This window comes from Coregonus clupeaformis, chromosome 23 (genome assembly GCF_020615455.1).
Source record: "Coregonus clupeaformis isolate EN_2021a chromosome 23, ASM2061545v1, whole genome shotgun sequence".
In the NCBI taxonomy this organism is placed as follows: Eukaryota; Metazoa; Chordata; class Actinopteri; order Salmoniformes; family Salmonidae; genus Coregonus; species Coregonus clupeaformis.
The window spans coordinates 24887005-24912153 of record NC_059214.1 but is presented as its reverse complement, the minus strand read 5'-3'; the positions used below and the strand labels follow the sequence as shown (position 1 = coordinate 24912153).

The window sequence follows — 25149 nt, the reverse complement described above, 5'->3', positions numbered from 1 at the left end:
TTCTATTTAGCTTGCTTGAGGCTTCGTGTTTGTAACAAATGGTCCATCATGCCTGTTAGCAGAGCAATGCAACATGATCGATCTCGACACGTTCCCTTGATGAGCTCCTTATTTCACTACCAAAGTCTACCGTGAATCTGGGGGCTTGTTCTCCAAAACCTGGAGGATTGTATGTATGTACCAGGAAGAGAATACTGTCTGGTTGTGGTCGGCTTAATTATCAGGCTCAAAACCTGTTTAGTTTTTTTGTTGTCAAATGCAGATTAGACTGAACTTCAATTAGTACTTGATTAACCCAGCTCTGAATTATACATTCATAGCTCAACTCCTACACAATCAGTCATGGGCAAATTTGCTAGGTCACAAAAGCATATCAGAGCTGAGTCTTGAATGAAATAAACATGCACAATTAACAGAATGTACAAAACATACTTTATCATATGTGGTCATAAGATAACCTCATAGGCATTGCAGGTTTCATTAAAACAAAGTTCACAAGCTCGCTGCTAGAGATGGATTTAGCACGGGCACTGAAGTTTTGTGGTTTAGCAGTGGAGTTCAATTGGTGGTCACCATTACCATATGCAAACTCATTTTCCATTTATTTGTTTTGAAATAGAAAATGTTTCTAAGTAATTGGATTATGCTTCAATAGGCAATAACTACAGGCAATGCAGAGCAATGCAGTTCCACCGACTAAGAAAAGGTCAAAAGGGGGAAGTAGAGGGGGGAAATAACAGGAATCTCTCTCTATTTGGGATGACTGGATATAGGCCCATGTCTAACACATTGCTGATCATTCATTTTTTCCTGAACAATGAGAGAAAATGTGCATGCCTTCAGATGCTCAAGCACAAAGGCTGTCATCTCTCTCTCTGAGGCGCACACAATCCTTTTGATTTCCTTTGCTTTGTATCTAAAAATACGCTCTCAGCTCTGCGTCAAATGATATGCAAGTGAATCAGGAGGGATTATTTTCAGTGTCAGAGAAAAGACTTAATTGCAGAGAGACGGTAATTAAATTGACAGCCACATACTAAGACTCAGACGACCGCAATTGAAGCCCACCACAATGTAAGCAATCTATTGTTTGGGGGATAAACAGCTGCAAAAAGATGCTTCTTATAAAATTGCACACAATATATGCACTTAAAAAGCCACAGTGCCCACTTTTCAGTACACAAAACTCCTCTTGAAAAACCAGGGTAAACAAGCAACAACTGTTAGTTATTGTTGTGCACACAGGAACAGCGGTTACCTAAATTAGATTTGACTAACCTAGACATCAATCCTAATTTGTGAAGCTGGATAGGTGGGTTGGTGTAGACACACTGGTTGCTAACAGATATCCATCCGGCATGCGTTGGTTCCCTTGTAGCCTGCCTTAGAATGTGAGGATATCTCAGTGGGGCCTCAATAACACTAACATCCTCTCAGTGGGAGGAAGTGGATTCTAACTTTATAGTCCCCATTTCAACTCTTGTTGCATAAGTACCAAATAACCTTGTGTGAAGTTGTATAGACTGCGGTATTTTCCATAAATAAACTAAAAGAGTGTTTGTGAATGTCTTTGGTAGTTATTAATCAGGAGTTGTACATTCTATGCATGCAAGGCTGGATTAGTTTGCTCTAAGTATGCCACTTTGTGAATACTTTTGAATTCAGTGATGATATCAGTATTACTGGTTGCTGCACCATCGCTTCCAAAGGTCCATCCAATGAAGTACATCCTATTTGCCAAGATGTTCTATGTACATTGAAAAGGGAAAACACACCCAACTAATTGTACTGATTGTATCACATCATTACAAAGTGTACACCAAACAACTGAGCCTGAGAAATGGGAAGTGTTGTGGAGGACACGTCTTTATCCAGCACGGACTCGTCTTTATATATAGTTCTTCTTCTCCACAGTGAAGCTCCACTATGTCTATAAATGGTTGTAATTAGTGTTTACAATCCGAAGTTAATTATATAGTGTTTATGTTCCATCTTACCTCAGAGCCTGTTCTATTATGACCATGACCTCTAAGGGACTTCAGCAAAGGAATGTTACTGAAAAAAAGAAAATCATTACGAATGTACTGAGAGCGAGTGAGACTGACGTTTTGAGTATTCTTGCACTTTAAGTTTGTGAACATTCTCACATAGCACATACTGTTTCGAACTTGAATTATATTGACACGCATATGACAAAAATCAATGATTTAAAATCGACATCACATCTCAGAGGTTGTCAACACTTTGAAACATGAGGGAAGGAGAGACTACATATTGAAAAATGTTTAAATATTGGTCTGAATAGAAACTTATTGCAGGACCTGCTGCCAATTTTCCCAGAGGCAATACTGGGAAATACTGAATGAAACTGTCTTGAGGACAACATATTTGCACACAATAATGTGAGAAAGGGAAACAGACAGAAAAGGGTTGGGTTTTCAGGAAACGTTTCCAAGTCAGTCCCAAACCAGCTGGTTTCTGGTCTATTAGTGGGTGTGGTGAGGCTACAGTGTTAATGAGAGTCTTGACACGCCAGGGTCACCAATGGGGACAGTGCTGACTGAATAATGCAGATGTTAAAAGATGACAACAATAGTTATATCTGGTGTGTGCCCTGTCTTCCGTCTCAGACACATTTGAGGGGAAACAGTCTCACCTAATATCAATGTCATTGTTACGGCGTGACATGAATCTCACCTATGAAAGAGAACAGGGAGCACAATGATACTCTCTGAAAGGGGCACTCCCTCAGCAACATGAGGGGAACAGTATTCATCAGATATATTGCTAATCCATACAGTATAACATGCTTCTATGGCTCTATTCTTCAATCTGTCTGTGAATTTATCATGTTCAATGTTTCCCCTATATTCATTTAAAAGTGGCGGGGCTAAATTGTTGCCTCCACACCCAAAAATGTGTTTTATCGGGACGACGAAACCATGATATAAAGTATGTAGAAAAAGATAACGGAGCTACAGTATATATTTTTTAAATAAGATAATCTTTAAGAACTAACAATCACCAAAATAAAAACTAGACAGTCAGGGAGAATCTAAAATTCAAAAAATGGCATGGCATGGGGCCCCCATTGATTTTTTAAATAACGTTTGAGTCACTCAGCAAGCATAAATAAGAACATGGCATAAGCCATGGTAAAATGTGTAGAATTATAGGAAATTAGCTTTAAACCTGTAAAATGTTCTCTCCGCCGCATGGCAAAATGTGTAGAATTGCAGGAAATTTGCTTTAAAACAGCAACATTTTGTCTCTGAGTCCAAGAGGAGGGCCTCTAAAACCGCACCATTTGCCATGCCCACTACCACGGCCTCCCCGCTAACTTTGCAACTGCTGCTGATTTACACATTATGACTTGAAATGAAGACGGAGCATTATCAAGGCAGGGTGAGCCATCATTTGGATTTACGAATGCAGCACATACAGTATCTCTAACTCAATGTGATTTACAAGACCGAAGTGGTGGTTGGACTGTGCCAAAATATTCTGCTGCTCTCCACAACTCCCTAGTCCCCATTAGACCCTGATGCCCACGCAGCACTTATTGACTGCACTCTCAACAGAATTAGCCCACTGGACCATAGCCTCAATCAGCTGTAAGTAGATAAGGAACCAAAGCCACGACTGACATGAAAAATACCAAAGCTAGACACACAATGACAGAGACAGGTGCAGGCACAGTGCACACACAAGACCAAACACAAGACACAAACATGCAAACTAGAACAAACAGAAGAAACAAAAGTTATAAACACATAACCTAGGTTTCCATCCAATTGGTGACAGATTTTCCTGCAAATATTATAAAATCTGCATAAAAACAATATGCACATTTTCCCACCAGCAAAGTGATTCCATCAAATTGACTTGTTGCGGATAAAAGGCTGTGCGTGATGACGAAGTGCACATAAAATAACTTTTGCGGTTAAATTCCCGCATTTTCAACTCTACTGATGGTTTTGTCAAAAACAAAATGTGTTATATAGCGAATGTGCCCACTCTGGTCTTGGCATGTGCACTCTAGCCAACAGCTTGCAGATACAGTGTGGGTATAGTCTACATCAGTGTTTCCCAACTCCAGTCCTCCAGGATCCATAACAGCACACATTTTTGTTGTAGCCCCAGACAAACTCACCTGATTCAACTCATTGAGGGCTTGATGATTAGTTGACAAGTTGAATCAGGTGTGCTTGTCGAGGGCTACAACAAAAATGTGTGCTGTTGGGGGTACTCGAGGGCTGGAGTTGGGAAACACTGGCCTACATGATGAGATTATTATGGACAAAAAGAGCAAGATTCTTTTTATGTCAAATGGCAGCCCAGCTCAATCATCATGTCATCAGAATAAGACCCTCAATATTTATTAGAAAGGCACATCAACCTCATCACCATGCACATTCACCACCCAGTGAAGTTCTTCAGAATTTATTTAATCTGTAGACTAATGTACTGCATGCTTTCCTGAGTCGTAGTGGGAGGACCACACAATATCATCGCGTGACTCCAAGTTTACTTCGATATGATATTTAAGACTGAAGAATAACTGAAAGGAAACGCTAACTCATCTGCGACAAAATAGAAAAAAGACCTCAAGGCCCTTGGCCAGGGTTCATCAACTAGATTAAGCCGCGGGAAGATTTTTTATTGAGCGGATGGTCGGGGGGCCGGAACATAATGACAAATAATTTGTAGACTGCAAATTGACCGCAAGAAGCCCAAACATATATAATATTTGACTAAAACATAATAATTTCCAACTTTGCTTACATTGGTATACGATCACGTCTCTCTATTATGCGTGGGAATACTTGGGAACAGATTTCCAAAATTGTAATCACTTGAAGCTGATTTGCTGGTGTCTTGAAAGTATTTTATGTCCAACAACGAATAAAAAATATATATACAGTACCAGTCAAAAGTTTGGGCACACCTACTCATTCCAGGGTTTTTCTTTATTTTTACTATTTCCTACATTGTAGAATAATACTGAAGACATCAAAACTATGAAATAACACATATTAATCATGTAGTAACCAAAAAAGTGTTAAACAAATCAAAATATATTTTATATTTGAGATTCTTCAAATAGCCACGGCTTTGCCTTGATGACAGCTTTGCACACTCTTGGCATTCTCTCAACCAGCTTCACCTAGAATGCTTTTCCAACAGTCTTGAAGGAGTTCCCACATATGCTGAGCAAATGTTGGCTGCTTTTCCTTCACTCTGCAGTCCGACTCATCCCAAACCATCTCAACTGGGTTGAGGTCGGGGGATTGTGGAGGCCAGGTCATCTGATGCAGCACTCTATCACTCTCCTTCTTGCTAAAATAGCCCTTACACAGCCTGGAGGTGTGTTGGGTCATTGTCCTGTTGAAAAACAAATGATAGTCCCACTAAGCCTAAACCAGATGGGATGGCGTATCGCTGCAGAATGCTGTAGTAGCCATGCTGGTTAACTGTGCCTTGAATTCTAAATAAATCACAGACAGTGTCACCAGCAAAGCACCTCCACACCATAACACCTCGTCCTCCATGCTTTACGGTGGGAAATACACATGCAGAGATAATCTGTTCACCCACACTCACAAAAACACGGCAGTTGGAACCAAAAATATCCAATTTGGACTCCAGAAAAAAGGACACATTTCCACCGGTCTAATGTCCATTGCTCGTATTTCTTGGCCCAAGCAAGTCTGTTCTTCTAATTGGTGTCCTTTAGTAATAGTTTCTTTGCAGCAATTCGACCATGAAGGCCTGATTCACACAGTCTCCTCTGAACAGTCGATGTTGAGATGTGTTTGTTACTTGAACTCTGTGAAGCATGTATTTGGGCTGCAATTGAGGCTGGTAACTCTAATGAACTTATCCTCTTGGTCTTTTACCAAATAGGGCTATCTTCTGTATACCCCCCACCTTGTCACAACACAACTGATTTGCTCAAATGCATTAAGAAGGAAATAAATTCCACAAATGCACTTTTAAGAAGGCACATCTGTTAATTGAAATGCATTCCAGTTGCCTACCTCATGAAGCTAGTTGATAGAATGCCAAGAGTGTGCAAAGCTGTCATCAAAGCAAAGGGTGGCTATTTGATGAATCTCAAATATAAAATATATTTTGATTTGTTTAACAGTTTTTGGTTACTACATGATTCCATATGTATTATTTCATCGTTTTGATGTCTTCACTATTATTCTACAATGTAGAAAATAGTAAAAATAAAGAAAAACCCTGTAATGAGTAGGTGTGTCCAAACTTTTGACTGGTACTGTATACAGTTGAAGTTGGAAGTTTACATACACTTATGTTGGAGTCATTCAAACTCATTTTTCAACCACTCCACAAATTACTTGTTAACAAACTATAGTTTTGGCAAGTCAGTTAGGACATCTACTTTGTGCATGACACAAGTAATTTTTCCAACAATTGTTTACAGGCATATTATTTCACTTATAATTCACTGTATCACAATTCCAGTGGGTCAGAAGTTTACATACACTAAGTTGACTGTGCCTTTAAACAGCTTGGAAAATTCCAGAAAATGATGTCATGGCTTTAGAAGCTTCTGATAGGCTAATTGACATAGTTTCAGTCAATTGGAGGTGTACCTGTGGATGTATTTCAAGGCCTACCTGCAAACTCAGTGCCTCTTTGCTTGACATCATGGGAAAATCAAAATTAATCAGCCAAGACCTCAGAAAAAGAACTGTAGACCTCCACAAGTCTGGTTCATCCTTGGGAGCAATTTCCTAACGCCTGAAGGTACCACGTTCATCTGTACAAACAATAGTACGCAAGTATAAACACCATGGGACCATGCAGCCGTCATACCGCTCAGAAAGGAGACACGTTCTGCTTCCTAGAGATCAAATCAATCTCAGAACAACAGCAAAGGACCTTGTGAAGATGCTGGAGGAAACAGGTACAAAAGTATCTATATCCACAGTAAAACGAGTCCTATATCGACATAACCTGAAAGGCCGCTCAGCAAGGAAGAAGCCACTGCTCCAAAACCGCCATAAAAAAGTCAGACTATGGTTTGCAACTGCACATGGGGACAAAGGTCGTACTTTTTGGAGAAATGTCCTCTGGTCTGATGAAACCAAAATATAATTGTTTGGCCATAATGACCATCGTTATTTTTGGAGGAAAAAGGGGGATGCTTGCAAGCCGATGAACACCATCCCAACCGTGAAGCACGGTGGTGGCAGCATCATTCTGTGGGCGTGCTTTGATGCAGGAGGGACTGGTGCACTTCACAAAATAGATGGCATCATGAGGAAGGAAAACTATGTGGATATATTGAAGCAACATCTCAAGACATCAGTCAGGAAGTTAAAGCTTGATCGCAAATGGGGCTTCCAAATGGACAATGACCCCAAGCATACTTCCAAAGTTGTGGAAAAATGGCTTAAGGACAACAAAGTCAAGGTATTGGAGTGGCCATCACAAAGCCCTGACCTCAATCCTATAGAAAATGTGTGGGCAGAACTAAAAAAGCGTGTGCGAGCAAGGAGGCCTACAAACCTGACTCAGTTACACCAGCTCTGTCAGGAGGAATGGGCCAAAATTCACCCAAGTCGGAAGATTACATACACCTTAGCCAAATACATTTAAACTCAGTTTTTCACAATTCCTGACATTTAATCTTAGTAAAGAGCAGTGGCTTTTTCTAAACTTCTGACCCACTGGAATTGTGATACAGTGAATTATAAGTGAAATAATCTGTCTGTAAACAATTGTTCGAAAAATTACTTGTGTCATGCACAAAGTAGATGTCCTAACCGACTTGACAAAACTATAGTTTGTTAACAAGAAATGTGTGTAGTGGTTGAAAAACTAGTTTCAACGACTCCAACCTAAGTGCATGTAAACTTCCGACTTCAACTGTATATTATTATTTTTGCTCAGAAAACTTGGGGCGGGGGGGGGATAAAACCACCCATGAGCCAAATTCGGCCTGTGGCCATTACTTACAGTCATCAGTTCCTTCTGGAAGGACTTCCTCTCCTTGCCCTCTGCATTGTTGCAGTCCTCCTTCAGCTTCTCCAGAACAGACGCCACCCTCTCAGGCTCACTGTCCGGCTCTGTACGGCAGAAATGTGTCAGTGGTAGGTTGACGTAACCCAAGGCATCAGCAAACGCCCTCCAGCTTCCTACGTTCTCCATCAGTATAGTCCTCACAGAGGCATAGATGTACGTCAGGAACTTGCTGGGCTTTAGTATCTGCGTCAGTAAGAGTGTAGTGGTAAGTTCAGCACCGCTGAAGTAAATGGGCTTCACTTTCCCCACCACCAGAACATTTTTTGCATGGACAAGTCCCGTCCTACCATGATAGTAACCGATGTACCATTCCTTAGTCCACAACTGTCCCTTCAGTTTGATTTTCTCCTCGCTCAGAAGGGCAACGTAATCCCCCTTTTTGTACTCCAGTAAGTATTGGTTCTTGGTCTGCCGGATTACTGTTTTGACAAACTTGCCAAACTTCAGGTTGTGGATTCGTCGGTCATGGAACACAGGGTACTTGGTAGTGATGGCCAGCGGGGACAAGACAATTTTCCCTACTTCCTTCTTCTTCAGGAAGCGCCTCTGCGCAGACGTCCGTGGACCAGTCTTGGGTGGAGGTGTTGGTGTTTGAACGCAGAACTGGGCGAGAATACAGTCCTGGTCATCCTTGACCTGGACCCGCAATGTAAAATCTGAGATATCGTCAGCAGTGCGTGAGGAGATCACATAGACAAGCCGGCTAACCTTTCCTAGTTTGACCTGGAACCCCCTGACCACCCTGGCCTGCTCACTGGCCTTGACCTCATAGTTGGCCATATTGGAGTAAACCCCGACCAGTAGATCCTGTGGTCTAGCCAGGACAAACTGGTGCTTCCCCCAGAGCTGAAGGGCCACTGGAGGGGCAGAGTGGGCCTGCCTCCCCACCTCACTCACCAGTAATGTCTTTGGGGCACAGTCATGGCCGAAGATAGCCACCACAGTCTTAAAGGATGGGTGAATGTGCTTGGGCCCATAGACGCCCAGGGTGACCTTCTTCACCACGTTATCCCAAACTGTGGTGTCTGGAGCAACCAACTGGGCCTTGGCCACAACAGACACATACATGCAGGGCTCAAGGTTATCCAGACAGACCTGGACGGTGTCCCCATACATGTACGGCTGTGGGATTGGTGTGTAGGGGCCCTCCTTGCAGTCACTCCTCACACACATGACCTCTGTCGTCTGTCTGCTCTCCTTCTTCACCACAACTGACACTTTCATCTCAAGGGTGACAGTGGTTTTGGTCTCCATGTTGCTGAGTTTGATCTCCACAACTGGGCTCACAGTGGTGCAGCGGTCGTTGTTGAGCTCCAGAGGTGGGTCCAGCAGGGCCTTCATGGAGATCTGCTGGGTGTCTCCAGGGGCCACGTGGCCCTCAGGGATGTGAATGCTGATGCTGGTGTCTGGAAGCTGGACGGCTCCTCCAGAACCGTCTAGACGGCAGACAATGTTGGTCTCCACCGGCTGCGTTTGGCCCCAGCCTGGGTTCTGGCCCAAGGAGTCCAGGTCATGGCAGGACCTGGCTTGCTTGCGGTGATTGAGCCATGCTTCCCGGAAATCCTCTCTGCTCTGGAACTGCTCAGGCGCAGGGGCTTTCAGGCCTCCAAAGAAACCTGAGGATGCCTGTGGGGCGTCATTCTGAGCCTGCAGGATGGAAAGTTCTGAGAGACTGTAGGATCGCTTGCTCCTGAAGAATGGGTTGTCCCTGCGTAAGGTCTGGCCCACTCCCAGGCTGGGGCTGATGGGGTTCAGATCAAAGATGCCACTGCCAAAGCCATTGATGTTGACAGTGCTGCTGGTGGAGTTTGGTGGGACAGAGGGAGCTAGGGTGTCAAAAAGAAGAAGATCCACTGACTTACTGTTCTCATTACTGTTCTGATCCAGCGAACCCTGAAAGGCTCCATTGAGGAAAGGGTTGGTGGCGCTACGACAAAGGGGCTGGTGATGGGGGGCAAAGGGGTTGCCGTTTTGGGGGGCAGTGGGTTTCAGAATCACACCGGTCCAATCTCCAAGGAGGTCCAGCTCCTTGGCTCCCTCCTCAACAGAGCAGTCTCCTAAGCTGTCGATCATACCGCTGTCACTGAAGGAGGAGTCCCGGTAGTTGATGGGCTGGACGTATGCCGCAGGGATATAACCCATCTCAGTGTTGTTGTGGGCGTACCACCACTCTCCACCCGATGTGTCCAGCACAAAGAGATGTTCTCCCTTGGAGAACTTGAGGGTGGTAAAGCTGGAGGGACAGTAATCCTTAATGGCAACGACTTCCCTGGCAGTGCCAAAGGAGGCAGTGGCGTCCAGTCTTAAGGCACTGGGAGAAGGCACTGCAAAAAACAGAACACCAAAAAATATCAATCTTTTATCAGATTATCAATACTACGACAGAATATCTCAAATATTCAATCAACCTCATTAGCGTACCTTTGATGTCTGTGAGGCAGTTAGATTCAGACACTCCATCACTGAGATCAATGAGTGTCCCCTCTGACTTGCAGCGTGGCAGTGCAATGTTGTTGTTGTTGGTCGCTCTGATTCGATGGGCGGCCATTGTTGGTTATTTCCCTGCGCACCCAACCTATGTGCTCAGGCTGCTATCCTGGGTTCCCTTTCAGCCAATGGCAGAGTTAGTCGTCAACAGCCTTTCATAGTCTCTGGAGGTGAAATAGAAAAGAACAGGATTAACTAAATGGCTTATTTCTATCTAATTAACTTTTAGCGACAAATGAAAATCTCATTAAATGGGCCTGATTCATTCTGATTAGAACAATATATCAGACTTGCAACCTGCTCACTAATATAATTTAGAGGCAAAATAATGGATTGCCAAATGTTGACACAATGTAAATATCCCCCAGATATTTACAAGTTCCACATCCCAGAAGATAGGATTTTGCATTTGGCAATTACAATGTGTGTTTGTGTGGTTGGGGGTGGGTCTGACCATGTAATTCCTGCACACACAAAACACAAATTCCTCTACCTCAAGGTGGGTGGAGAGGACATTCAATGTGAGATTTCAAGGTATGCATTACTATTATTGGAAATTCAGGTGAAACTGTGAAACCCTATAGACACTGAAGTGTATTAACCTCATCTCTCTTTGGTCTACAACCTTGACATTCTACATTATGTTATACTATACCAAAGGCAGGTCGCCCTGAGAGAATGCAACTGACAACTTAATAACTTTTTTTGCCTTCTCTCGTCTTTGAAATATATCCTGTTGATGTTAGCAGGGCCCTTCATTATGCTATGCTTGAAATAGTAAACCCTTGAGTCCTCCAAATGTTGTTTTAACTTTGAAGCGTTTGTGGTTTTTGCTCCACTCAGTTCTCCTGTACTTTGAAAAAAATATCGAACCATCAGAGGATATATCAGTGAAAGCGATTTCTAGAATATGTATGTTACAAATAGTGTGTAGAGCTAATTTCCATATCCATTCCCTTCCCTGTGAAACTTTTTAACCTTGATCATCCTTTGGAGAGGACGGTTCTGCACTGAAGGCTATCAAAAAGGACCTGGAGAAAGAAAAGGGATAGCGAAAGACCCATACGGAAACAGAATGATAAATGAAGGGCATATCCAAAAAGGTCAATTTGATTTCAAGTAAACATTTTAGCCCACAGACTCAGATTCTTCAGAAGGGAGAGTAGACAGCACTTTGAGCTGCAGCCCAAAATAATCTGACAAAATTTGCATGAATCACATTATAACAACTTTTATTACAGCCTACTTTTTGGCTAAAACAATGTTTTGGTCAAGACAACCTATATGAAGCCCTATATTTATTACTGCTTTTAACAAAACAACAGACCAGGTATTGCTTCTCACTGATGACTTACGGTAAAATCCAGACCTCATCTCAGCTAGTCAACGTTCTCTTTCCGCATATTTTTTAGATGACCCAACGGCAACACACATCAAAACATCAGTCATATCTGCTGCCTCTCCCACACTCAAGGAGAGGTGGCTTGTGTAAAGTGCCAAAACTCCCTCTGCCTGCTCCCCTGTGCAGTATGAAGGCAATAGCACACAGTGGTTTCTGACAAATAAATAGGCTGTAACTGTAATATGACTTAGAGCAGTGGTTACCAACCTTTTCTGAGTCAAGATCACTTTCGAAGTCAAAAAGCAAGCCGAGATCTACCTCTCAGATTTTTTTTTTACATGACTTAAAAGATGTAACATTAACCTAATAAAAACAGATCTATAAGAATGAGGTTTGTGCAGTAGGCCTAATACATTATCACAGCATGTTGGCTAGATGCCTGCAAATATTGTTCTTCTCAGACCATATTATATTTAAAAACTCGAGCTTTGATTATAAAATAGATCAGTCGGTGTAGCACTTGCAAATTACAGCTGAGCATAAATTGAAATAATTAAAAAATGTATTTTACTGGACTGATGGTACCTGTATCTGATGGTCATGGTGCTTTCAAGACAACTGGGAACTTCATGACGTCAGTGATCTTCAGGTCGGAAAGTCAGGGGTCTAGAAAGATGCCAGAGTTTCCAACTTGGAATTTCGAGTTCCCAGTTGTCTTAAACGCACTGAAGTCAGAAGTTAGAGATTTCCGAGTTCCCAGTTGTTTTAACATGGCATTAGTCTCAGCTGCAGCTGCAGCGTGAGTGGAAGTAGGGAGAAGCGCATTTTATGTTTTGTAATAGTGTTGAATAATAACAGTGTTGACAGTGCTGAATAAAAATTTAACATGAACGCTCTTATAAAAACAGCAGCTCTTTGCTGTATTCTATGACAGTCTCTCTGTGGTCATGGTTTTAAAGGTTATTAAATCTTACTTAGGCTAGTGTCAGACTTTGCTGTGGTCGGGGTCGTAGAAGCTCTGTAGGCACTGTGATTTGAGCTATCTGATTGGCCAACGCAGTAGACACACTCAATTTAGCCACAGATCTCGCGGTTTGTCTTTTCAGACAAATGAAATGGTTCAAAATGGGAATACTTTGCTTACCCGGTGCGCAGGGCTTCTGAATCAACTGCACCTACCTCCAACAGTTGAACATTAATAATACAATAAAAAGGAGCGCAAGCCTTTATCACAGCCTTTATATACAGCCTTTATCGTTGGCTTTTCAACTGAAATGTTTGTTAATCGACTAGGAATGGTCGACCGGTTGGTGACCACTGGCTTTCAGTTGTGACTATTATAGACGCTCTCCTGACAAAGAGATTATGTACCAATAACACCAAACTCTAAAACCTCTTTGCAAAACCAGACTGAAGAGGTCAAAATGCAGCAGAATACTATAAACAAAACGTATCGCTCAACTCTTTTGCCCTATTGTTGTAACCAGATGTGGGTCAGTGGAACACAGCACTGTTTCTTGACACACAACAAACTACAATTCATCTATAATTCAGTAACCTCATAGGCTCTGGGGAGGGGGTTTTCATGGAGGAAAGGGCTTATGACACCACTGACATGTTTTTACTAGAGCATGATTGATTCTAAGGGCGCTCCTCCAGGCACCAGCAAGTGAAAGAAAAGTATGATGTGAGGAATGCAACATTGCTTCACAAAGTGGTGAAGATGAACTCCTCTGTCCTTAAGACTGCCAACACAAGCCTTTGATAAAGAGTATGGGGGAATTTGATGGTCAAATGTATGTGTCCATGCAGTGGTGTAGTGGAGGGTATATGCACTTATTTTTCAGTGGGCATTGTGTTTACTCACTTCTTAATCCCCACGATAGATATTAAAGTACAGTAGTGGAGGTATACGCCGTATCAATTAATAAGGCTGATGGAACAGATCAAAATGTTTAGCTCAAAATGTTGATCAACTATTATTTCTTCACATTTTCAGCGCAGCAATGTACAGACGGCGGTAGGCCTATGTGCGCATGTTCCAAAATGCAGGACAACACAGTTCTAAAATGTGCACCGCACATGCAAGCGGTTTCATGGACAGAGATGGAAATATCCATTAGAAATGTAGAAAGAGATCTAAAGACGTAACAACTATCATGGGTTGCTAATATGACTAGGATAATGCCTGCTGCTGGACAAAGAAAGAAAGATTAAAGAAAAACACTAGAACAGGAGAACGCATATGAGGACGTCTTTATAAAATAATTGCCTCAGGTTTCTATGGTGGGCTATAGGCTACTTGGCTATAGGCTACTTTGAAGCAAGGTAAGACATGCCTCATAATATGAAGTAAAACATACAGATCTCAAACAATTAAGAAACAGGAAAAATGTAATGATTCTAATGATAGGCCTGATCCAAAAACTTTTCGCAATTAAAATGTTAACTAGCTACAAAATAGCCTGTGCTTACCTGGCAGAAACCTGTGATAGGCCTACTATTAGCCTACTTGCACAGTACAGCTTGGCTTGTCCTGACTGTGAAAGACCAATATGGCATTTATATTTGTATGTAATTCAGAATGTATGTCACTGTTTCTCATACACTTAGAAAAAAGGGTTCAAAAAAGGTTATTCGGCTGTTGCCGGCCCCAGACTGGGCACCGGCACGCTAAGGTGCTCCGTGCAGAGGACAGCCGAATGTAGAACCCTCTGTAGAAAGGGTTCTACATGGAACCAAAAAGGGTTCTGCCTGCAACCAACAAGGGTTCTTCAAATGGTTCTCCTATGGGGACAGCCGAAGAACCCTTTAAGGTTCTAGATAGCACCTTTTTTTCCTGAGTGTAGAATTTTTCACACAGGGCGCCTTTCCGTCGCCAGGTGGGCCGTTTGGGAGTATAGCCAGATCTCCAGGCAGCATTTCACCACTGTGTCCATCTGGGTGGTCTACATCTCTCTAGACCTATCTCCTGGCCTTGACCAGTGACCACCCTGCAGTACTTACTTAACCTCACAGCAGCAGATCAAGAAGGACAATAGCGGGAAGCGACTTCTGGAATGTAACACACAGAAACAATTGGTAAAGAGGATGATACCCGAGATGTAAATCTAGTTGCAAAAGTAGCAGATTAACAAAGCGTTTGGAGAGAGAAAGCTAAATGAGGTTTGAAGCCAACTTCACAAACAATGGCATGTCATTTGGAGTCTCACTTCACATCTCAGATGCCCTTTCTGCTCTGCTTAGCTGCTCAGCCATAATCTCTGCCTCGTTGATTCACGTAATGGGAAGATACAAAGTTAATATGGCTTCATGCAACTAGTCAGGGATTTATTTCAGTAGGGTGATTCCTCATAAAACTAGAACAAAAGGCCAAGGCGGTTTTCACAAAATGACATTTCAGACCCTTTACTCAGTACTTTGTTGAAGCACCTTTGGCAGGGATTACAGCCTCAAGTCTTCTTGGGTATGACGCTACAAGCTTGGCACACCTGTATTTGGGGAGTTTCTCCCATTCTTCTCTGCAGATCCTCTCAAGCCCTGCACAGCTATTTTCAGGTCTCTCCAGAGATGTTTGATCGGATGCAAGGACGGGCTCTGGCTGGGCCACTCAAGGACTTTCAGAGACTTGTGCCGAAGGCGCTCCTGAGTTGTCTTGGCTGTGTGCTTAGGGTTGTTGTCCTGTTGGAAGGTGAACCTTCGCCCCAGTCTGAGGTCCTGAGCGCTCTGGAGCAGGTTCTCATCAAGGATCTCTTTGTACTTTGCTCCGTTCATCTTTCCCTCGATCCTGACTAGTCTCCCAGTCCCTGCCGCTGAAAAACATCCCCACAGCTTGATGCTGCCACCACCATGCTTCACCGTAGGGATGGTGCCAGGTTTCCTCCAGACGTGACACTTGGCATTCAGTCCAAAGAGTTCAATCTTGGTTTCATCAGACTAGACAATGTTGTTTCTCATGGTCTGAGAGTCCTTTAGGTGACTTTTGGCAAACTCCAAGTGGGTTGTCATGTGCCTTTTACTGAGGAGTGGCTTCTGTCTGCCCACTCTACCATAAAGGCTTGGTTGGTGGAGTGCTGCAGAGATGGTTGTCCTTCTGGAAGGTTCTCCCATCTCCATAGAGTAACTGTGGAGCTCTTTCAGAGTGACCATCGGGTTCTTGGTCACCTCCCTGACCAAGGCCCTTCTCCGATTGCTCAGTTTGGCTGGGCGGTCAGCTCTAGGAAGAGTCTTGGTGGTTCCAAACTTCTTCCATTTAAGAATGATGAAGGCTACTGTGTTCTTGGGGACCTTCAATGCTGCAGAAATGTTTTGGTACCTTTCTCCAGATTGGTGCCTGAACACAATCCTGTCTCGGAGCACTACGGACAATTCCTTCGACGTCATTGCTTAGTTTTTGCTCTGACATGCACTGTCAACTGTGGGACCTTATATAGACAGGTGTGTGCCTTTCCAAGGGTCTGAATATTTATGTAAATAAGATATTTCAGTTTTTTATGTTTAATAAATTAGCAAAATATCTAAAAACCTGTATTCACTTCATCATTATGGGGTATTGTGTGTATATTGTTGAGGAAAACAATTACATTTTATTCATTTTAGAATAAGGCTGTAACTTAACAAAATGTGGAAAAAGGGAAGGGGTCTGAATACTTTCCGAATGCACTGTATGGTGTAACCACCATTTGCCTCATGCAACGCAACACATCTCCTTTGCATAGAGTTGATCAGGCTGTTGATTGTGGCCTGTGGAATGTGGTCCCACTCCACTTTAATGGCTCTGTGAAGTTGCTGGAAATTGGCGGGACCTGGAACACGCTGTTATAAACTTGCTCAATGGGTGACATGTATGTTGAGTATGCAGGCCATGGAAGAACTGGGAAATTTTCAGCTTCCAGGAATTGTGTACAGATCCTTGCGACATGGGGCCTTGCATTATCATGCTGAAACATGAGGTGATGGCGGCGGATGGATGGCACGACAATGGGCCTCAGGATCGCCACGGTATCTCTATGCATTCAAATTGCCATCGATAAAATGCAGTTATGTTCGGTGTCCATAGCTTATGCCTGCCCATATCATAACCCCACCATGGGGCACTCTGTTCACAACGTTGACATCAGCAAACCACTCGCCCACACGATGTCATACACGCTGTCTGCCATCTGCCCGGTACAGTTGAAACCAGGATTAATCTGTGAAGAGCACACTTCTACAGCGTGCCAGTGGCCATCAAAGGTGAGTATTTGCCCACTGAATTCGGTTACAACTCCGAATTGCAATCAGGTCAAGACCTTGGTGAGGATGAAGAACACGCAGATGAGCTTCCCCGAGACGGTTTCTGACAGTTTGTGCAGAAATACTTTGGTTGTGTGAACCTATAGTTTCATCAGCTGTCCGGGTGGCTGGTCTCAGACGATCCCACAGGTGAAAAAGCCGGATGTGGAGGTACTGGACTGGAGTGCTTAAACGTGGTCTGCGGTTGTGAGGCTGGTTGGACGTACTGCCAAATTCTCTAAAATGTAATTGGTGGCAACATTCAACATTCAATTATCTGGCAACAGCTCTGATGGACATTCCTGCAGTCAGCATGCTAATTGCATGTTCCCTCAAAACTGCACATTTTAGAGTTACCTTTTATTGTCCCCAGCACAAGGTGCACCTGTGTAATGATCATGCGGTTTAATCAGCTTCTTGATATGCCACACTTGTCAGGTGGATGGATTATCTTGGCAAAGGAGAAATGCTCACTAAAGGGGATGTAAACACACTGTATACCAGTGTTTTCCACTAGCGCTGGCTGTCGGCTATGCAGCCGGTTACACACTCATTTTCAGTTGGGTACTTTTTCCACTTAAATTAACAAGGCTACTTTTTTACAATTCAAGTGGATGGTCCTATGTCTGCTGCCCTAATTTGACTCATACTTTTACTTTACCCATACTTCCTGTCAGCATTCCCAATTTCACATGCTTGCTTTATAGACTGCCTATCAAGATCTGTCTACAGTGTGTGTAGCCTGTTGTGTGTGCATGTGTTTGAGCCTACGTTCAAAGAGGAAAGAGTGTGTGTGTGTAAATGAGAGACAGAGAGATAGAGAGAGAGAGGTGAAAAACCACAATGTGCAATCACAGCAGCAAGATTTGTGACCTGTTGCCACAAGAAAAGGGCAACCAGTGAAGAACAAACACCATTGTAAATACAACCCATATTTATGTTTATTTATTTTCCCATTTGTACTAACTATTTGCATATTGTTACAACACTGGATACAGTGAGGGAAAAAAGTATTTGATCCCCTGTTGATTTTGTATGTTTGCCCACTGACAAAGACATGATCAGTCTATAATTTTAATGGTAGGTTTATTTGAACAGAGAAAGAAATCCAGAAAAACACATGTCAAAAATGTTATAAATTGATTTGCATTTTAATGAGGGAAATAAGTATTTGACCCCTCTGCAAAACATGACTTAGTACTTGGTGGCAAAACCCTTGTTGGCAATCACAGAGGTCAGACATTTCTTGTAGTTGGCCACCAGGTTTGTCCCATTCCTCTTTGCAGATCTTCTCCAAGTCATTAAGGTTTCGAGGCTGATGTTTGGCAACTCAAACCTTCAGCTCCCTCCACAGATTTTCTATGGGATTAAGGTCTGGAGACTGGCTAGGCCACTCCAGGACCTTAATGTGCTTCTTCTTGAGCCACTCCTTTGTTGCCTTGGCCGTGTGTTTTGGGTCATTGTCATGCTGGAATTCCCATCCACAACCATTTTCAATGCCCTGGCTGAGGGAAGGAGGTTCTCACCCAAGATTTGACGGTACATGGCTCCGTCCATCGTCCTTTTGATGCGGTGAAGTTGTCCTGTCCCCTTAGCAGAAAAACACCCCCAAAGCATAATGTTTCCACCTCCATGTTTGACGGTGGGGATGGTGTTCTTGGGGTCATAGGCAGCATTCCTCCTCCTCCAAACACAGCGACTTGAGTTGATGCCAAAGAGCTCGATTTTGGTCTCATCTGACCACACGCTTTCACCCAGTTCTCCTCTGAATCATTCAGATGTTCATTGGCAAACTTCAGACGGGTCTGTATATGTGCTTTCTTGAGCAGGGGGACCTTGTGGGCACTGCAGGATTTCAGTCTTTCACGGCGTAGTGTGTTACCAATTGTTTTCTTGGTGACTATGGTCCCAGCTGCCTTGAGATCATTGACAAGATCCTCCCGTGTAGTTCTGGGCTGATTCCTCACCGTTCTCATGATCATTGCAACTCCACGAGGTGAGATCTTGCATGAAGCCCCAGGCCGAGGGAGATTGACAGTTATTTTGTGTTTCTCACATTTGCGAATAATCGCACCAGCTGTTGTCACCTTCTCACCAAGCTGCTTGGCGATGGTCTTGTAGCCCATTCCATCCTTGTGTATGTCTACAATCTTGTCCCTGACACCCTTGAGAGCTCTTTGGTCTTGGCCATGGTGGAGAGTTTGGAATCTGATTGATTGATTGCTTCTGTGGACAGGTGTCTTTTATACAGGTAACAAACTGAGATTAGGAGCACTCCCTTTAAGAGTATGCTCCTAATCTCAGCTCGTTACCTGTATAAAAGACACCTGGGAGCCAGAAATCTTTCTGATTGAGAGGGGGTCAAATACTTATTTCCCTCATTAAAATGCAAATCAATTTATAACATTTTTGACATGCGTTTTTCTGGATTTTTTGTTGTTATTCTGTCTCTCACTGTTCAAATAAACCTTGTTACCTGCTACCAACTAGCAGGTAACTCAACTGCAGCACCAGACAGTGTAAGCGGATTAGTCTATCACACTCTGATACAGTGCTGAGGCCATGACAGAACAACCAAATTGCCCTTTCCCTTTCACTAAAATCCCTACAGGGGAAATGCACTATGAATCTATAATCCACACCACTCCTTATAGCCAGTGATTTGGTTCCTACCGTGTTCAGGCCCCCCAGGGGAAGGCTGGTGCAAATGGGTTTTATTACAGAGGAGCAGATGACAATGCTATGCCTGTCTTTTACTTCCAGGTCAGATACAGGTGCTCATATTCCTCATCTAAGGTGTAACCTGAGGAAATATGTCATTAAATACATCCCGCAAAAACACAAAAGCAATCAATATGTTCACTGAAATGTAAATGAATGGGCTTTGGTAATTAAATATAGTACAGTTAATAGGCTTGGGCGGTATCAAGATTTTCATACCGTTCTTCTGCTATCCCGGGATTTACGGTATTACTGGCATAGCATACAAGGGGGCGCTAAAAACAGCAAAAAAATATATTAAATTATAATAAAATTAGCACAAGTAATAGCGAAATCACAAAGATGCTGTTAGCTAAATGCTAATGAGCGAAAACGAACATAAACTAATTGCTAAGACAGGCACATCCAACTCATAAAGTTATTCAAGCACAGCTAGTAGCTACCAAATGTCATTTTCGGTGAGTGTGGATATTTACAAGCGAAAGTGAATGAGAGAAATTGTGCAAATGAACAAAGTTGTGATGCATGCTTTTCTGAAGGAAGAGCCGCATGTGTATACGGAGAAGAGGGGAGCAGAGGGGAGAAGAACGGAGGAAAAAACGCTAGTAGGAAGCACAGGTAAAAAATGGCAGCTGTACAGATAACTCAGATAACAGAGCTATTTGACTTCTAAAACATGGCAGAAATCAGTTATAAGATATCTGATGGCAAACATTTAGTTGTGAATTACCTCATGTGCGCCACACAACAGAGACTCGCCGATAGAATGCTATGGACTCACCAGCTCACGCTTCTCTTGTTGTGCTCTTTATAACGAACACGTGACTGGCTCAACTGTTCTGGGGAACTACGGTAAGCTTGAGAATGTAAAATAATGTGACAGGTGAAATGAAGAACTGCTTTATCGCCTAACGTATTGCACAAGTTGACTGCAGGTATTAACTTAAAAAATAGCTACAAATAATCATATTTCTTGAAAAACTCCAAATAAATAGTTTTGAAAAACCATCCCGTGGGTTTTCAAAATACGGTATACCGCCCAACAGTAGTACAGTATATCTGTCCTACCATGCAAGTGCAATACTATAAAAGATAGGCTACATAATTAAAATAATTCCAGAAAGTGTGTTTCTTGAATTGGCACTTTATTCTCCACTTAATACCACAAAATCTAGGCTACTCTCTGTTATCAGACAATCTGCTGAATGTGAAAATTTAAAAAGAGCTCTACAGTTTTCATTGTTTCGGTCTGAAGTTGAGAATTAGTGTGAAACTCAATGGATCAACTGAAATAGGGAAGGGAGGTGACCCTTCTTTCAAGTTTCAAAGTGAAAGGGTGCCCAAGTAAAACAAAGCAAAACAATGCCTACAAAGGACATTGTGTTTTGTGTAATTGTTCGAACAGTCAAAACAATGAGAACCTTATCAGCCAGCTACATCAAAACCACTTTGTAATTTGCTAATTGCCTCTTTACTTTTTCAAGATAATGTCTTCAGTTATAAAGCTATTCTCAATCCACCATCATTCTCCACAGGATATGGACTCAGACACCAAGGTGATGTGATTAATGTTCAATGTAGAGCCGTCCCTCTGTAGGAGAGTAAGGGGCATTGTGTTGTATCCCTATAGACAGTGGCGTTGCATCCCTGACTGACTGTGCACATTGTGCTCCCGAATTTGATTAAAGAATGAAGCTGATAAACTTACTAGCCTGACTAATTACATTGAAATGTTTACTGACACCAGATGGACAGAGCAGTCCTATGATAAGATTTCACTGGTGTGTACCGCGTTTGTAAATAAGGGGTTGGAACCAGTTCAGGGAACAGAACCGAAAACAAGAAAATAATGTTATTTTTCGATGAACAGAATCAGAAACATGAATGAAAGTGATCTATACTGTTGCGGAACAGAAACATTATCTGTTCCAGTGTATGCCTGCCTGCCAGAAATTTTTTGCAAGTGTGTGTGCCAGGGTTTCTGTTAGGAAATTTTGGCGCCGGACACGTAACCGGGAAGATTTCAATTGAGAAATGTACCATACATCCATATGCATTCAGATCCGACCTTCCGCAGCCAGCACCATCAATAAACAAGGGATATTGGCCAAATGAGCCACATTTACGTGTCCTTAAAAACAGCCTATAACAAATTACAAAAACACTTTATTGATATGCAAAACTTTATAGGCAAATTTTGGTTTCGTTTTTTACTTTACTAAAACAATAATTGTACACCTCACGGTTCAGCTGTCAGATTTGAGCACTAAACGCATCAGGGCATTGCATGCATAGGCCTACAGGAGTTATATATATACAGTTGAAGTCGGAAGTTTACATACACTTAGGTTAGAGTCACTAAAACTCATTTTTCAACCACTCCACAAATGTCTTGTTAACAAACTATAGTTTTGGCAAGTCGGTTAGGACATCTACTTTGTGCATGACACAAGTAATTTTTTCCAACAATTGTTTACAGACAGATTATTTCACTTATAATTCACTGTATCACAATTCCAGTGGGTCAGAAGTTTACATACACTAAGTTGACTGTGCCTTTAAACAGCTTGGAAAATTCCAGAAAATGATGTCATGGCTTTAGAAGCTTCTGATAGGCTAATTAACATCATTTTAGTCAATTGGAGGTGTACCTGTGGATGTATTTCAAGGCCTACCTTCAAACTCAGTGCCTCTTTGCTTGACATCATGGGAAAATCAAAAGAAATCAGCCAAGACCTCAGAAAAAGAATTGTAGACCTCCACAAGTCTGGTTCATCCTTGGGAGCAATTTCCAAATGCCTGAAGGTACCACGCTCATCTGTACAAACAATAGTATGCAAGTATAAACACCATGGGACCACGCAGCCGTCATACCGCTCAGGAAGGAGACGCGTTCTGTCTCCTAGAGATGAATGTACTTTGGTGCGAAAAGTGCAAATCAATCCCAGAACAACAGCAAAGGACCTTGTGAAGATGCTGGAGGAAACAGGTACAAAATTATCTATATCCACAGTAAAACGAGTCCTATATCGACATAACCTGAAAGGCCACTCAGCAAGGAAGAAGCCACTGCTCCAAAACCGCCATAAAAAAGCCAGACTACGGTTTGCAACTGCACATGGGGACAAAGATCGTACTTTTTGGAGAAATGTCCTCTGGTCTGATGAAACAAAAATAGAACTGTTTGGCCATAATGACCATTATTATGTTTGGAGGAAAAAGGGGAACACCATCCCAACCGTGAAGCACGGGGGTGGCAGCAGCATGCTGTGTGGGTGCTTTGCTGCAGGAGGGACTGGTGCACTTCACTACATAGATGGAATCATGAGGAAGGAAAATTATGTGGAAATATTGAAGCAACATCTCAAGACATCAGTCAGGAAGTTAAAGCTTCTTTTATTTACATATTTTACATTTTAGTCATTTAGCAGACGCTCTTATCCAGAGAGACTTACAGTTAGTGAGTGCATACATTATAGATTTTTTTCATACTGGCCCCCCGTGGGAATCGAACCCACAACCCTGGCGTTGCAAACGCCATGCTCTACCAACATCCCTACCGGCCATTCCCTCCCCTACCCTGGACGACGCTGGGCCAATTGTGCGCCGCCCCATGGGTCTCCCGGTCGCGGCCGGCTACAACAGAGCCTGGATTCAAACCAGGATCTCTAGTGGCACAGCTAGCACTGCGATGCAGTGCCTTAGACCACTGCGCCTGCAGTAGCTAAACACAGCATTAGAGTTGGAACTTAATTTGGCCAAAGAAAATGGCTCAACAGAATGAAACAAAACACTTACGAACTGGTTTAAACCTTCACAAAAGTTTTGAACAGGCTATATTGCAGCAATTACCAACAGCTAGTGCTTACCTTACCCAACAAATGATAGCAATAGCCTACAGTTATTTATTTTAAAACAGGCCTACTTATAACCTATCCTAAACTAAATATGGATCACACAACTAAAAACACAGATCAACCTTAATTTAGCCAACAAATGTTTTTCAATTTAGCATATTTAATGAACTGGTCTTGATAAATAAATAGGCTTATAATAATAACAATGATCTACAATAATAATGATAAAACAAATTATATTATAAATATGAAAATAAATCAATATAAGTTCCAAAATTGCATTCTACCTTAATAGCGAGATGCACAGTAGCCTGCATTTGGCCGCACCAAAGTTATTCTCATCTTAGTCCACTACAATATTAAAACTTGTCCACATGGAGGACATTCCTCTTGTAGGCTTTTCACTGTAGGACTACGTTTTTTCCTCTAACGTTTGCTATACTTCAATGAAAAAGGCCTCCATCTTCGTATCCAACAGTAGCCTAGGCCAAGGCTCGTCTCTTGTTCTCTCTCTCTCCTCAGCCGAATTCGGGGTGTAGGCTATGATAGACAGGCTCTCCAGGCAGATTGTCCAGCTACAGATTGTCAAGCAAAAGTTGGCAATTAGGCCTACAGGCTGATGGAAACACTGGCGTGTGCGTGTGTAGGCAACCTGCCCTTGACCCTCCCCCTCAGAATCATAGTCTAGTAGCCTACTGACATTACAAGCATGATTCAGAAATGGGAGATCAATTTTTTTATTAGAGAAGAATGAATTAACCTTTTCAATGCTAGTTAAGGATACTATAGTTACCACGTTTCACATTGGATTTATTAACTACAAGAAATTCTGGTGCCGCTCTGCACAAAAAAAAGGAACAGAAAGGAACGATATGAACATTTAATTATTTTACTGTATTTTTTTTATTGGGGGTAGATCAGCATTAATATATCAGATAGATTGTAACTTCCATCAATGTAATTGTCTGCATCACTTCCAATCCCCCATTTGTTTGTTTTTTTCTCTCGCAAATATATATATACACACACACATATATACATATAAATACAGTGGTGTGAAAAAGTGTTTGCCCCCTTCCTGATTTCTTATTTGTTTGCATGTTTGTCACACTTCAATGTTTCAGATCATCAAACAAATGTAAATATTAGTCAAAGATTACACAAGTAAACACAAAATGCAGTTTTGAAATGAAGGTTGTTATTATTAAGGGAAAACTAAATCCAAACCCACATGGCCCTGTGTGAAAAAGTGATTGCCCCCTACAACTTAATAACTGGTTGGGCCACCCTTAGCAGCAACAACTGCAATCAAGCGTTTGCGATAACTTGCAATGAGTCTTTTACAGCGCTGTGGAGGAATTTTGGCCCACTCATCTTTGCAGAATTGTTGTAATTCAGCCACATTGG

The 25149-nt window shown here is 42.4% G+C and overlaps 1 protein-coding gene across 1 annotated transcript in view; it reads right to left on the bottom strand.

The window, feature by feature from the left end:
- Positions 1-25149, bottom strand: part of LOC121536719 (SH3 domain-binding protein 4) — a 57080-nt gene that overhangs the window by 11374 nt on the left and 20557 nt on the right. Inside the window, exons 2-3 of the mRNA XM_041844176.2 lie at positions 10483-10712; positions 7996-10385 (exon numbers count right to left, since the gene is read on the bottom strand). Of these exons, the coding sequence (XP_041700110.1) occupies positions 7996-10385; positions 10483-10609 (2517 nt within the window). The 5' untranslated portion in view covers positions 10610-10712. The remainder of the gene's footprint in view (positions 1-7995; positions 10386-10482; positions 10713-25149) is intronic.